The sequence below is a fragment of the Haliotis asinina genome, chromosome 3 (genome assembly GCF_037392515.1).
Source record: "Haliotis asinina isolate JCU_RB_2024 chromosome 3, JCU_Hal_asi_v2, whole genome shotgun sequence".
Classification (NCBI taxonomy): domain Eukaryota; kingdom Metazoa; phylum Mollusca; class Gastropoda; order Lepetellida; family Haliotidae; genus Haliotis; species Haliotis asinina.
Window position 1 is genome coordinate 52,457,068 of NC_090282.1, and position 13,260 is coordinate 52,470,327.

Sequence of the window (13,260 nt, forward strand, 5' to 3'; positions counted from 1 at the left end):
CTTGGGTGATGACGGACCCGGACGTACACAAAATCGACCCTGGAACACGCCTGCAGGACTGGTTGAAAGCTCTTCACAAGAAATTTAAAGGGGAACCGACGCTGTTCATACTGGACGACTGCAGCGCTAATCGCGAGATAACAAAAAAGAGAGACATGCTATCGTACCTGGCCTTCTCCGGCCGGCATGCAAATCACAGCGTCTGGGTGCTAACGCAGAAGTTCAACTCGGTGTTGAAAGACCTCAGGGAGCAGACGCGATGGGTGGCCTTATTTCACTGCAAGGACAGGGATTCGTTCGAGGAGTGTTTGAGAGAGAACGATGTGATGAGTAAATTAGAACGGGAACGGGTGAAGAAACAGCTCGCTGAAACTAAACACGCTAAGCTCGTGCTCAAGACCGACCAACCAGTAGCATATAGAGTATGCTAAAGCTAAGCAAAGCTAAGCAAAGCTAAGCAAAGCTAAGCTATAGCTATGATATTTGAGGTGTTTGTCGTGTGCAACTTAACCTTCATTTCTCTGTGTTTTGTCTGCATCGGGTATTATATAGTTAAAACTAAATCTTACTTGTTATATTATAAGATGGAGTGTGAGGAATTGCTCGAACAGTTGGTACCTGGGGGTACGGCAGACCCCACTGGGGGTGTGGGGGATTCCCCCAAGCGAGAGAAACTGGTGGCGTTGGCTGTTGGTGGCAAAGCCAAACATTACTTTGGAGACTACACTCCGGATAAAATTCACAAAATGTCAGCCGAAGAAATCGATAAGCTGTACGCTAGATACGAGTCCCGGCTCGGAGCAGAAATGACAAAGACAATAGGATCGGCTATGACCCAGATATACACCGGTATTGTATCACACTTCCTTCCCATTCCACCAGAGCGCCGACTTTACCTGTGGGAGGACCTCGAGAAAGACCCTTTTATCGAACACGCCGTGAGCTCTATCAGCTGCGGGCTGTACCACAAATATGGTATGTTGTTGGCTCCAGTGATGGCGGCGATTATCACAGCAAAACATTGTCAATTTGAGAGAAAAAATAATAATAATAGTATAGATGGATGCTGCTCCCGAGGTGACGGAAGTGACACAGGAACCAGTGAGGGAAACCCCTCCCGAGGTGATACACCCCACAGTGAGGGAAGTGACCCCTTCACAAACAGTAACCAGACAGAAGAATCCTAAGAGAGTAGCTGCTGGTAAAAAACGGTGGTGTAACCAACATAAAGTGACCAACCCAACCCGACTGTTGTTGGCTGTAGGTGTAACTGCTGCCTTGGCTATCTCGTGGTTATACGTGGTACCCTCCCACAGTGAGCCCCCACCCAACAGTGAGCCCCCCACCCCCACGGTAGACCCGCATATCATGTTATAATTTTAATATTTTATATCATATACATAATGTCTGAGGGGAAAACGTTCGTCAACGACGCATACCACGCCACAGTGGTCGCCAGTCTAGCCGTAGGGTACGCTCGGTTGACTAAAATGGTGCTTAAACAACCAACTATCAAGCTAGATTTCAACCTGCAGGATATGGGTATGCTCATAATGAACCTTGGTATGGCGATGGCCACAAAAGACATCCTAGTAAAACAAGGGATCATACCTGATAATATAATGAAATAAATATAGGGATGGCCACGATAGCTATGATGGTCGGTGGGGCGTTAGTGAATGCCCTGGCATTTTCCGGGAGTAATTTCCTCTTCTCGAAACTACGAGATGGGGCTGAAATACAGGAAGAAAGGAAGCGACACGATCTCGCTATTGAGAACTTACAAAAGGCACAGGCCGAGTACGCTAAAAAACGCCTCCAGAGGATCGATTTCATTAACGAACAACTCAAGCGTGAAAACCATGCCGTTCAAACATTCAACGATGTTGATGAAGCAATGAAAGAATACTACCTACTAACTGGTAAACAATTGGAACCGCTCAATAAACCCACACTCGCTCAGTACTACACACCATCCAAGGGACAAATGAATCGTGAACTGGGCTTCATAGTGTTGGGTATAGCAGCTACTGCGTTGGTTGCGAAGCAATTAAATTAAAATACCTATATAAGTAAACATGAGACCCGCTCCATACCGATGCGAATACATACTTATGGGGAAGACCGAGGCCTGTGGTAGGAAATGCAGGAATCAGGGGTTCTGTTGTTTCCATATGGGAAGTCCTAACTACACGTGTTCTGTGTGTGGTATCGGGGTTAAAGGGCACTACTGTCTATGTAAAGCTCACAGAGCGAACGCAGTCAGACATCAACTCATCTACGAGAATAAAAAAGGCTACATAAAAGAACGTAGGCGACTGCTCAAGATAGACTCCAATGCGTGAAAGGGTTATCTCCCTTTACTGTGAACCAATTAGACATTGGTTCTCTTAGGTGTAAACACTATGACTACTGTACGCGGGTTGAAGCGGGTCGCAAAACAGAGAGGTGTGATCGGGTATTCTCGAATGCAGAAGTCAGCATTGTTGAGATTACTAGGTTTAGAAGCCCCTCCTTCAGTAAAACAATTAAAAGCTCAAGCAAAACAGCTTGGATACACGGGTTATTCAAACCTGGGGAGAGCCGGGTTAACCGCATTGTTATCACATGCCCCCGTAGCACGTCCCACTGTAAAACAACTGAAAGCCGAGGCACACGATTTGGGTTTAGCTGGGTATTCCCGTATGAGAAAACCACAGCTTATAGAATTATTACGACAGAATAGAGCTATTGACCTACAGTTCGTGTGCACTGAGCGCGCTGTAGGCAACTATTTGAGAGGTTGGCGCATGCACGTTGATAGAAACATAGACATTACAGATATCAAGCCTCTGGTAGCTGATAAGGTCAACCAGGAACTAAATAACCTAGGAAGTATCAAGTTTCAGATCACAGTGAAAATGTCGCTCGATAAGCAGGTTGGGAGTACCACTGAATATGTTCAGCCTTACTTCCGAGGTCAACAAGAGGTCGCCACACATACAGAGACCATTGATACATCAATCGATACCAGTTTTCAGCAGATACGAGAATACCTAGAACGCTACACACACTTGGGGTCCGGGTGGGCTGTAGATAAAATCGATAATGTCTATCTAGACATAGCTAACTACGTGCCGTTCAGAGGCGGGTCATACCTAGCCTTGCCTCCCTACTATAGGAACAAACATGCCATAGTAAACGTTAAGAATAGAGGAAACGATTGCCTGAGGTTAGCTATCAGGTCAGCCTTATTTCCAGCTGGCACTCATTCAGATAGGCTTTCTAGCTATCCCCAAGACGATGGGCTCAACTGGGATGGTATAGATGAACCCACCCCCATATCCCAGATCACTAAAGTAGAAAAACAGAATAATCTGGCTATAAATGTCTTTGGGCACGAAGGTAACACTACAATAGTACACAGGGTCAGCCCGGTGAAGGATCGTCAAGTTATCAATATATTCATGATCCAGCGAGGTGAAAAGTATCACTACACGTGGATAAAACATCTCAGCCGGTTGTTGCACGACCAGTCGAAACACGATGGGGAAAAACACTTTTGTGTACGATGCCTACACGGTTTCAGTCGAGCTGATTTATTAGAATCCCACCAGGATGATTGTCAAGGTGTGGGGCAGACGGCCATACGAGTCGACATGCCTAAGGAAGATAACAAAATCCTAAAATTCAGTAACCACAAGAACCAAATGTCTGTGCCTTATATCATATACGCCGACTTCGAAGCCTTAGTTGTGGGTGGGGATTCCCCCAGTGGTGCCGCCGGCGAGGCTCCCTTCACCCACAAGACACAAGAGCATAAAGCCTGTTCGTTTGGATACATTGTCGTCCGTTGTGACGGGGAAACGAAAGCTCCGGTAGTGTATAGGGGCCCTGACGCGGCTGAAAGGTATCTTAAGTGTTTGCAGGAGGAAGAAAAAATTATTAGGAATGCATTGTATAAAATCGCTCCCATGCGTCTGACCCGAGTCGACAAGTTAGCTCACGCTAGTAGCACTAACTGTCACGTGTGTGACTCACCACTTAACGGTGATTCGGTGAGAGATCACTGCCACATAACTGGTAAGTATAGAGGCGCCGCTCACAACGCGTGCAACCTCAAGCTTAAAATCAACCCTAAGACAATAAACATCCCCGTTGTCTTTCACAACTTGAGAGGGTACGACTCACACTTGATCATGCAGGCCATCGCGAAAATCGATGGTAATATAACGTGCATCCCCAACAACATGGAGAGATACATCTCCTTCAGCTTAAACGGACTTAGGTTCATTGACTCGTTTCAGTTCCTCCTGTCGTCACTCGACAGTCTGGTCAAGGCCAACAATACCTTCCCTATCACCGATCGATACACAGACGCCGAGACTAGACCCCTGCTTATGAGGAAGGGTGTGTACCCCTATGAGTACATGGATAGTTGGGTCAAGTTCACCGAGACCAGACTACCCCCTATTGACTGCTTTTATAGCAAGCTGAATGAGGCGTCCGTCTCACGAGATGATTACTCGCACGCGACTAACGTATGGAATAAACTGGGTTGCAAGAACCTGGGTGATTATCACGACCTGTACTTGAGGACAGATGTACTGCTGTTAGCCGACGTGTTTGAAACATTTAGGCGGACGTGTTTCAAGCAGTATAAACTCGACCCTGCATGGTATTACACCAGCCCAGGTCTGTCGTGGGACGCCTTGCTTAAAAAGACCGGAGTTAATTTGGAATTGCTCACAGATTACGACATGCACCTATTCATTGAGAAAGGCTTGCGAGGTGGGATTTCCATGGCATCCAAACGATACGCTAAAGCAAATAATCAATACGTGAAAGGTTACGATCCTAACAAGCCAACCAATCACATTCTCTACCTCGACGCAAACAACCTGTACGGCTGGGCCATGAGTCAGTATCTACCTACAGGGGGATTCGAATGGGTACCCCACGTTGATGTTATGGGGGTTGCACCAGATTCGAATAAAGGGTATATCCTCGAGGTTGACTTAGAGTATCCCAAGGAATTACACACATCACATAACAGCTACCCCCTGGCCCCCGAACGTATGAGGGTTAACCCAGACTGGATGTCTGAGTACCAACATAACTTGTCAGGTGGGCGTGTGACAGACGTTGAAAAACTCGTGCCTAACTTAATGAATAAGACCAAGTACATCGTTCACTATCGCAACCTACAGCTGTACCTGTCGTTGGGTATGAGGCTGACCAAAATACACAGGGTGCTCATGTTCGACCAGAGCCCATGGATGGAGCCCTACATCAGAATGAACACAGACCTACGAAAAAAAGCCACCAGTGATTTTGAGAAAAATCTCTACAAGCTCATGAACAACTCGGTGTTTGGTAAGACTATGGAGAACCTGAGGAAACGCGTGACCGTGAAGCTGGTTCGGTCGAGTGAGGAAGACAAGCTCAGGAGATTGATAGCCAGTCCGGCATTCAACCGTAGTAAGATATTCACAGACAACCTAGTTGCCTTACACATGAAGAAAAGCCACATAAAATTCAACTGGCCTGTTTACGTGGGGATGAGCATCCTCGATTTATCCAAACACCTGATGTACGACTTTTACTACAACGAGCTCAAGAAACAGTACGGTGACAGGTGTGAAGTGCTGTACACTGACACGGATTCCCTGCTGATGGAGATTCGAACCGAGGACGTGTACGAGGACATGAAAAAACACCTCGATTTATACGACACCAGCGACTACCCTAAGACCCATGCCATACACAGTACGGTAAATAAAAAGGTCCTAGGTAAGATGAAGGACGAGTGTGCTGGCACGCCCATAGCCGAGTACATAGGTTTGAGACCTAAGATGTACTCCATACTGAAAGCCGACAATAGTGAGATCCGGAAGGCTAAGGGGGTTAAGAAGTATGTGGTGAAACAACACATCAAACACGCCAGATTCAAGGAAGCCCTGTTCAAGACCCGTACCTTTAGACATAAAATGAACACACTTAGAAGTGATGGACATAAGATATACGGACTGACTATAAACAAGACGTCCCTGTCGCCTATGGACACGAAACGTTGGATAGCTATTGATGGGATAAACACATACGCGTATGGACATGAAAAAATTTGAGGCTATTTACTACAGCCCGCGTGGGTACTGGAAAGGAGCTAGCGCAGTAGATAAGCTAGCTAAAATAGCGCGAGTACCCCCGGAGGAAGCCAAAGCGTGGCTTGAAAAACAAGCCCTGTGGCAGATCTATTTGCCGGCACCACGCTACGTGCCTAGAAGGAGGTTCAGTATTAACATACCTAATAGCGTTCACCAGGCAGACCTACTGTTCCTACCCCACGACAAGAGGTACAAGTATGCCTTAACCGTAGTGGACGTAGCCAGTCGTTACAAGGAAGCCGAACCCTTGACCACGAAAGATTCGTCCCAGGTAGCCAGAGGATTCGAATGCATATACAAACGCAGTCCGCTGACGTGGCCAACAGAGCTGCAAGTTGACCCCGGACGGGAGTTCATGGGTGCCGTGTCACAACTGCTAGCCAAACACGATACAAAGGTCAGGCGTGGCACGGCCGGAGCCCATCGCAGCCAAGCCATAGTTGAGAGATTTAATAGGACTTTGGCTGAGCGCTTGTTCGGCCATCAGTATGCTAGGGAGATGGTCACCCCTGGAAAACGATCGACTGAATGGGTCACGAGGTTACCCAAGGTGGTGTCGGCAATCAACCATGAAGTCACCCGTCTCACCGGTAAGAAACCGGCAGACGCTATCAAACTAAAATCAATAGTTGCAGAGTCGGCCGCTCCATTGCGTGGGAAGGAGAAACAGATACCAGATAGGGCCCTAGTGAGGTATCTATACCAGCCGGGGGAACACGAGGGTGATAGCCGTAAGCGGGCCACCGATCCTATATGGTCAGTCAAAACTTACAACATAGATAAAGTGGATATGAAAGCCGACGAACCTAACTTGTACTACTTGAGGGATGGGCCGGGTAGGGGGTTTGTAAGAGAAGAATTATTGATCGTACCGTATGGCACAGTGTTACCTCCAACACACGTTAAGTAGTAGGGGTAATAGTAGCAAGAGCTAATGACCCAACCAAAGCCTTATTTAGTAAATAAGGCTTTGTAGAGACATTTCTTGAAAGTGGTCCAGAACTGTCATTGTATATACTACTACAGGTCCTCTATTCCCAGTTCAACACCACAGACATGGACCAGTATGCCTTTGATGGTGTACACCTGTCACAGAGAGGCATGGCTATTTTTATTAACAACATTGGTAAAACCCTGGACTCTATCCGTAACCGAGAAGAATCACCAAACTGTATGCTTAAACGTTTTCACCTTTTCCTTACGTTTATTTTCTTGAAGAGAAGCCGTTGGGTTTATCGTCTGTATGCCATGGGTGTAGGGTACCACTTTCATGCTTGTGGCGGGGTGCTTGTGGACTGCTGTGATAACTGGCTGCACAGCTGCATTTTGCACTGTTAGGGTCTTCTGCTTTACAGCAAGGATCAGGTATATCCACTCTGCTTTACAGCAGGTGACTAGGGTCTGCTTTACAGCAAACAGTTGGCTTGGCAATTGTAGTTGCCCTGGCTCAATATTCTTTTACATTCAGTGCCTGGCTGCAGTAGCGCCATGGCAAGGGTTTCATAGTAACGAGAGTTTCTTGGGCAATGGCAGCTTTAGGTGCATTTCATTACTAATCCAGCAGCCCTTGAGCACCCCTACACTCTAGGCCATTTAACCCATGTACTTCTTTGTCATTTCTGCACTTGCCTCAACAAGTTAGCGTAATATTCCCCATTCATTGTTCTTCCTGTTGGTAAGTAATCGATGTGGATGACGCTTTTGCTATCCCAGAAGACTGTCACCATTACCTTCTGCACTGATCTGGAGGCTTTGAACTTTTTGGTCCTGGGAGAAGTGACATGGATTCTTGTTTGCTCTCAGGATCATAGTGGTGGATCCAGGTTTCATCACAGGTTACTAGCCTAAAGTGAAAATCTTCTGGATTTTTGTTGTATCTGGTTAGCATGGAGTTGCTTATGGTGACCCTTGTTTGCTTCATTTCTTGGCTTCCATCTTGCACACACCTTAGACATGACGAGATGTTCATGAAGAATTGTCTCGATGGATCCGTGTGAAATGCCTGTGGTCTCCTCTAACTCGTGGAGTGTGATTTGACGAATTTCCAGCACAAGTCTATGCACTCTGTCAGTGTTTTTCTGACTAGTGCTTGTTGTTGGGCGAACTGGACTCTGGTCATCTTCAAGACTCTCTCTACCATGCTTAAATTCATTGACCCATCGATTGATGGTAGCAGATGAAGGGGAAGACTTCCCATAAACTGCTGAAAGCCTTTCTTCAATGTTCTTTGCCGAGTTTCCTTCAAAAACTAAAAACTTATTTACTGCTCTATACTCAATTTTATTCATTTTCACTGCCGTGAGGGGGGTCTCTTTCTGTCAATGTGAGTTGTTCAATAACTTCTGAGAGTAGGATACCAAAACTTATATATCACATCAGCTACACCCAAGGTTCAATGTCGTACCATAGGCTGTGGCACCTGGGTATGAAAAATGCTCAAAGCTAAAAACTTATTGACATCCCCTCGTACATAGATTCAAGACAAACCAAACATGAATAATATGTGCAAAATAGCGAAAGGTAACAAGAAAATGATGAACTTTTTTACTCAGGTTTCCCAAATTATGAGACACATCCTCAGAGTTGGTCTGTCGATTTCATGTGGCTGTGCAAAATTTGGTTTTGTTGCAATTATTAGATTTTGTGTTAGTGAGCAATTCATCGGTCTCAAATGGAATCAAGCGGACTGTAACAAATGTGATATTGTTTACTCAATCCCAAAAGTACTAGATTTTTAACTTTAGTTAGAAAGTGTAATCCCAAAACAAACCAGATGTGGATAATTCGCGAAAAAGAAATTGAAATTAGTTTGGTCAGATAGGATATACTGATGAATGAAAAACAACTGGTAAAACTTCGTTTTGACAAGACCAAGATGTATCTGTTCATTCAACATTTTAATCAGCCTTATTGTAGTTGTGCAGCATAGTGTTGATGATGCCAAGTGCTTGTGCTCAGCACCTTGCAATTGACAGCTGACCATAACCACTCACAACATCAATCTATTCTGCTCAAATCACTAATTAGCAAACCAGTGTACAGCAACTTTGTCAACTGCATATACTCACTATACAGCTATGTATATATTGTCTTTGTTACAACTCATGGTATCACATGCTTGATAGCAGTGTTAGTATCTACACCGAAATGTCATACTCATTGCAGTCAAGTAGTTGACTATCCATTGAACTTGGTTTCTTTCATCTTCACAAATTCTAAAATGCCTCTCAAAGAGTGAGTGAGTGAGTTTAGTTTTACGCCGCACTCAGCAATATTACAGCTATATGGCGGCGGTCTGTAAATAATCGAGTCTGGACCAGACAATCCAGTGATCAACAGCATCGATCTGCGCAATTGGGAACCGATGACATGTGTCAACCAAGTCAGCAAGCCTGACCTCCCGATCCCGTTAGTCGCCTCTTACGACAAGCTGAGTCGCCTTTTATGGCAAGCATGGGTTGCTGAAGGCCTATTCTACCCCGGGACCTTCACTGGTCGCCTCTCAAAGAAGATATAAAAAGTTACATTAACTTTTCATAAATATGGAGGTTTCGAGTAAGCTATAGAAATTATGTAAATCTAAAACAACAGGAGTATGTGGAGCGTTCAAGGCCACAGCAGGTAGCAGCATATATCTATTAGTTGGATATATGCCGAGTATTTGGTATGAGTAATAATATGACATTTGAGAAGTGACTGAAAGTTGCACTTTCAAACAATCAAATGTGGCACAGAAATATCAACTTTTGTAGTCATCATAATTTTTTATGTAGGCTGTACTTGGGAATAAAGTGTGAAGAATTTAACAAAAATACCCAAATAACACCACAGAGTAAGTATGTTCATCTTTGTATTTGAAATGAATTTTAAAAGTACAAACCTGTTTAGAAATATAGAGTTGACATCATCATGTGATATAGGCGGTTTCTTCGAACTTGCAGCCATTCTTAATGGTCTCAGGAAACAAGTGACAAGGCAAGAAAGTTGGCGGTTATAGTCTTCTTCACATTCCACCATACTGAAAACTATGCTGTTGCGTTTCCGCATACTCTCTGCATGAGGGGATCGTATATATAGCTCAACAATCTGCTTCCAGCGTCGTCGACACAGCCATCCACGAAAAAAGCTTTGAACCTGCAACAATACATCGACAGATTTTTGTTATGTATTGACAACACAGTTGGAGTAGTGAGTGAGTGAGTGAGTTTAGTTCTATGCCACACTCAGCAATATTCCAGTTATATGGTGGCGGTCTGTAAATAATCAAGTCTGGACCAGACAATCCAGTGATCAACAACATGAGTATCGATCTGCGCAGTTGGGAACCGATGACTTGTGTCAACCAAGTCAGCGAACCTGACCACCCACCCAAACGGTTTACTTTTATTCAATATGTAACTTTCAGTATTTCAGTATTGATATGAAAAAAGCAGGAAAATCAATTTTCAGGGCAGTATGTAGTATTTGACAAGTTAATTAACTTCTAAAAAAAACAAGACTTAAAAAAAATTGATTTATCAATGGAAAAGGGATGTTTATGATAACAAGAATTTTTTATAAAATGAATTTTTATATAGTAAATTAACACTAGATTAATGTAAAAAATAAGAAGACAAAGTCATCAATATCCAACCACAATGGCAAAATATCCTTCATGAATATGTCTACAAATTATGATTTATTTATTATTATTTATTGCGCCAAACATTTTGGTGTGTACATAGAAAAGTGGAAGGAGAGTAACAGTGTGGGTTTTAAAGGTTCTGCTCCAGAAAGGAGCAAAACCTCGAGTTTCAGTCTAAGTCAAACTTGTTGCCATAGAAACACAAAATATTTTAATCAGAATTCCAAAATTACCAAAAAGCACCAGTACACCACTAGACTAAGCTATGTGCCAAGTGTGGTGAAGAAATAGTGAACAGATGAACAGTTTAAAGTTCCGCTCTGGAAAAGACATCACCACCAGTTTCAGTTGAAATCAAAGTTGTTACCACGAAGATGACAAAAATATATTATTCAAAATTAAAATGAAAAGGTGCCAGTGCATCACCAAATCTTAGTATCTATGTCCCAAGTTTGGTGAAAAAACATTGAATGGTTTTAGAGTTCTGTGCCGGGGAAGAGAACCACCAACAATTTCAGTCTTAGTTAAACTTGTTGCCATGGAAATGCCAAAAATATCTGATTCAAAATCCCAAAACTACCAAAAGGCAGAGTACACCAGTAGACCAAGTTATGTACGAGGTTTAGTGAAAAAATAGGGAAAGGTTTTAGAAATCTGTTAAAAGAGCACTACCAGTGGGCTTTATTCAGAATTCCAAAACTACCAAAAACCACCAGTACACCACTAGATCTATCTAGGTAGGTTAAGAAATTATTGAACAGTTTTAGAGTTCTGCTCTGGAAGAGATAAATGTGCACAGACGGATGAATGCACTGAAGACACATAGATGGACGGTGCGCATTTTAATACCCCTGCAAAACACATTGCTGGGATAAAAAAAAAATGTAACAGAGGGTTACCGGAGGGTATCAACATATTTCCCATTAAAACAGCATACCCAGATTAAATCTGATTGAGGAGATAACTTTAGTATGATGTGTAATCTTTTATGGCACAATAAACCTTTAAATTGTGAAAAGTTACAAGTTTGTTTAACATATCATACAAGAAATGTAACATCTCAAATATCTTTCCAATGTTTATATTATTAAACCAGATTTGAATTATTCTCAATTCCTTCAAAGTCAGTTTGCTCTCATATATGGAAGGGTTGTCTGTTTGTCATGTACAGTACCCTGGACATCAGAAGGAACTAAGTCCTGATTTCTCTTCCCAGAAATAACCTGCTGGGGTCTCCCTCATGGCACAAAGTGGGCTAGATCTATAACATTCTGCACCAAACCTTCTTCATCTCTGGCTGATTTCAAGGCTTGTTGGAACAACTGTACCACTCTTTCTGCTTGACCATTAGGCACAGGGTGATATGGTGCATAAATATATGCCATATTCCACTCTCCCTCAGGAATGTTTGAAAAGTTTCAGATACAAACTGAAGCCCATTGTCTGAAACTATTTGTCGAGGTATTACAAACTGAGAGAACACTTTCCTCAGAACTCTGCTGATGCTGACCCGTGTGTAGCAGGGTGGTGGATATAACCACAGGTTGTATCCACAGAAATACCATCCTCTCATAATTCCCCCCCCCCCCCCCCCCCAGTTTCATCATATCCATAAATTATGTATATATATTGTCATACATATTGTCATTGTCATCATTCTGTTTTATGTTGTCCTTGTCTACAGTTGAATGTCAGCCACTAACATCTACAATCTTCAATACCCTTGGCAGCCTCTGATGTCTCCAGCTTCACCTGGACTTCCCCTTCTCTATTTTTAGAAACTTCCACCACCTTTCTATCATGTGACTTCCTTTGACACCTGTCAGATGCTACCTGTCTTTTGATTGGCCTTTTGATCTTCTTGTCTAACTTCCTTCCTCACCTGCCCTCCTCATGCATTCTGCATGAACTCTTACAGGAGGGAGGTTCTCTCTTTCAGGTGAGGAAGATTTCAGTATTCTTATCTCTGTATACTTTGTTCTGCAAACAAACATTATTTAGTAAAAGGGTATCTCACTGCTTCATAATTGTAAAAACATATTTAATTACAATATTATTTCATTCATTTTCTAAATATTTGCCAGCTGTTGTAACTCTGACTGAGCACATGGTCTTCAACCATGTGCTTCACCAGTTTTTAAAATTATTTGGCTTAAATGATGCATTCTGCATGAACTCTTACAGGAGGGAGGTTCTCTCTTTCAGCCTTCCTCCCAACTTTGACACTGCAATAAATTTCATCACTCATCTAGAACTGTGCTTGTTGTGACTAGCAGCCCAGTGGCAGGACATTATATACCACACCCTGCTACAAAATGGCGCCCAACGTGGGGCTGCTGGTCCAGTCAACTACATCACTTTCACAGTGAGAAGAAGCAGTTCACCATTCATCTCATATCATTCTTCAAGAGTTCATGCAGTTTCAAGAATAATCCCCAAAACGTTCCTGGATGGACTTGAATTCATTCGGATCAATTGTGTGACGTGTTT

At 43.4% G+C, this 13,260-nt stretch overlaps 1 protein-coding gene across 2 annotated transcripts in view; it reads right to left on the reverse strand.

The window, feature by feature from the left end:
* LOC137278153 (ras-specific guanine nucleotide-releasing factor 2-like) overlaps positions 1-13,260 on the reverse strand; it is an 802,775-nt gene that overhangs the window by 656,940 nt on the left and 132,575 nt on the right. For both annotated transcript variants that reach the window (XM_067810323.1, XM_067810322.1), the window contains one exon: positions 10,027-10,280. In XM_067810323.1, coding sequence (XP_067666424.1) covers positions 10,027-10,280 — 254 coding nt within the window. The remainder of the gene's footprint in view (positions 1-10,026; positions 10,281-13,260) is intronic.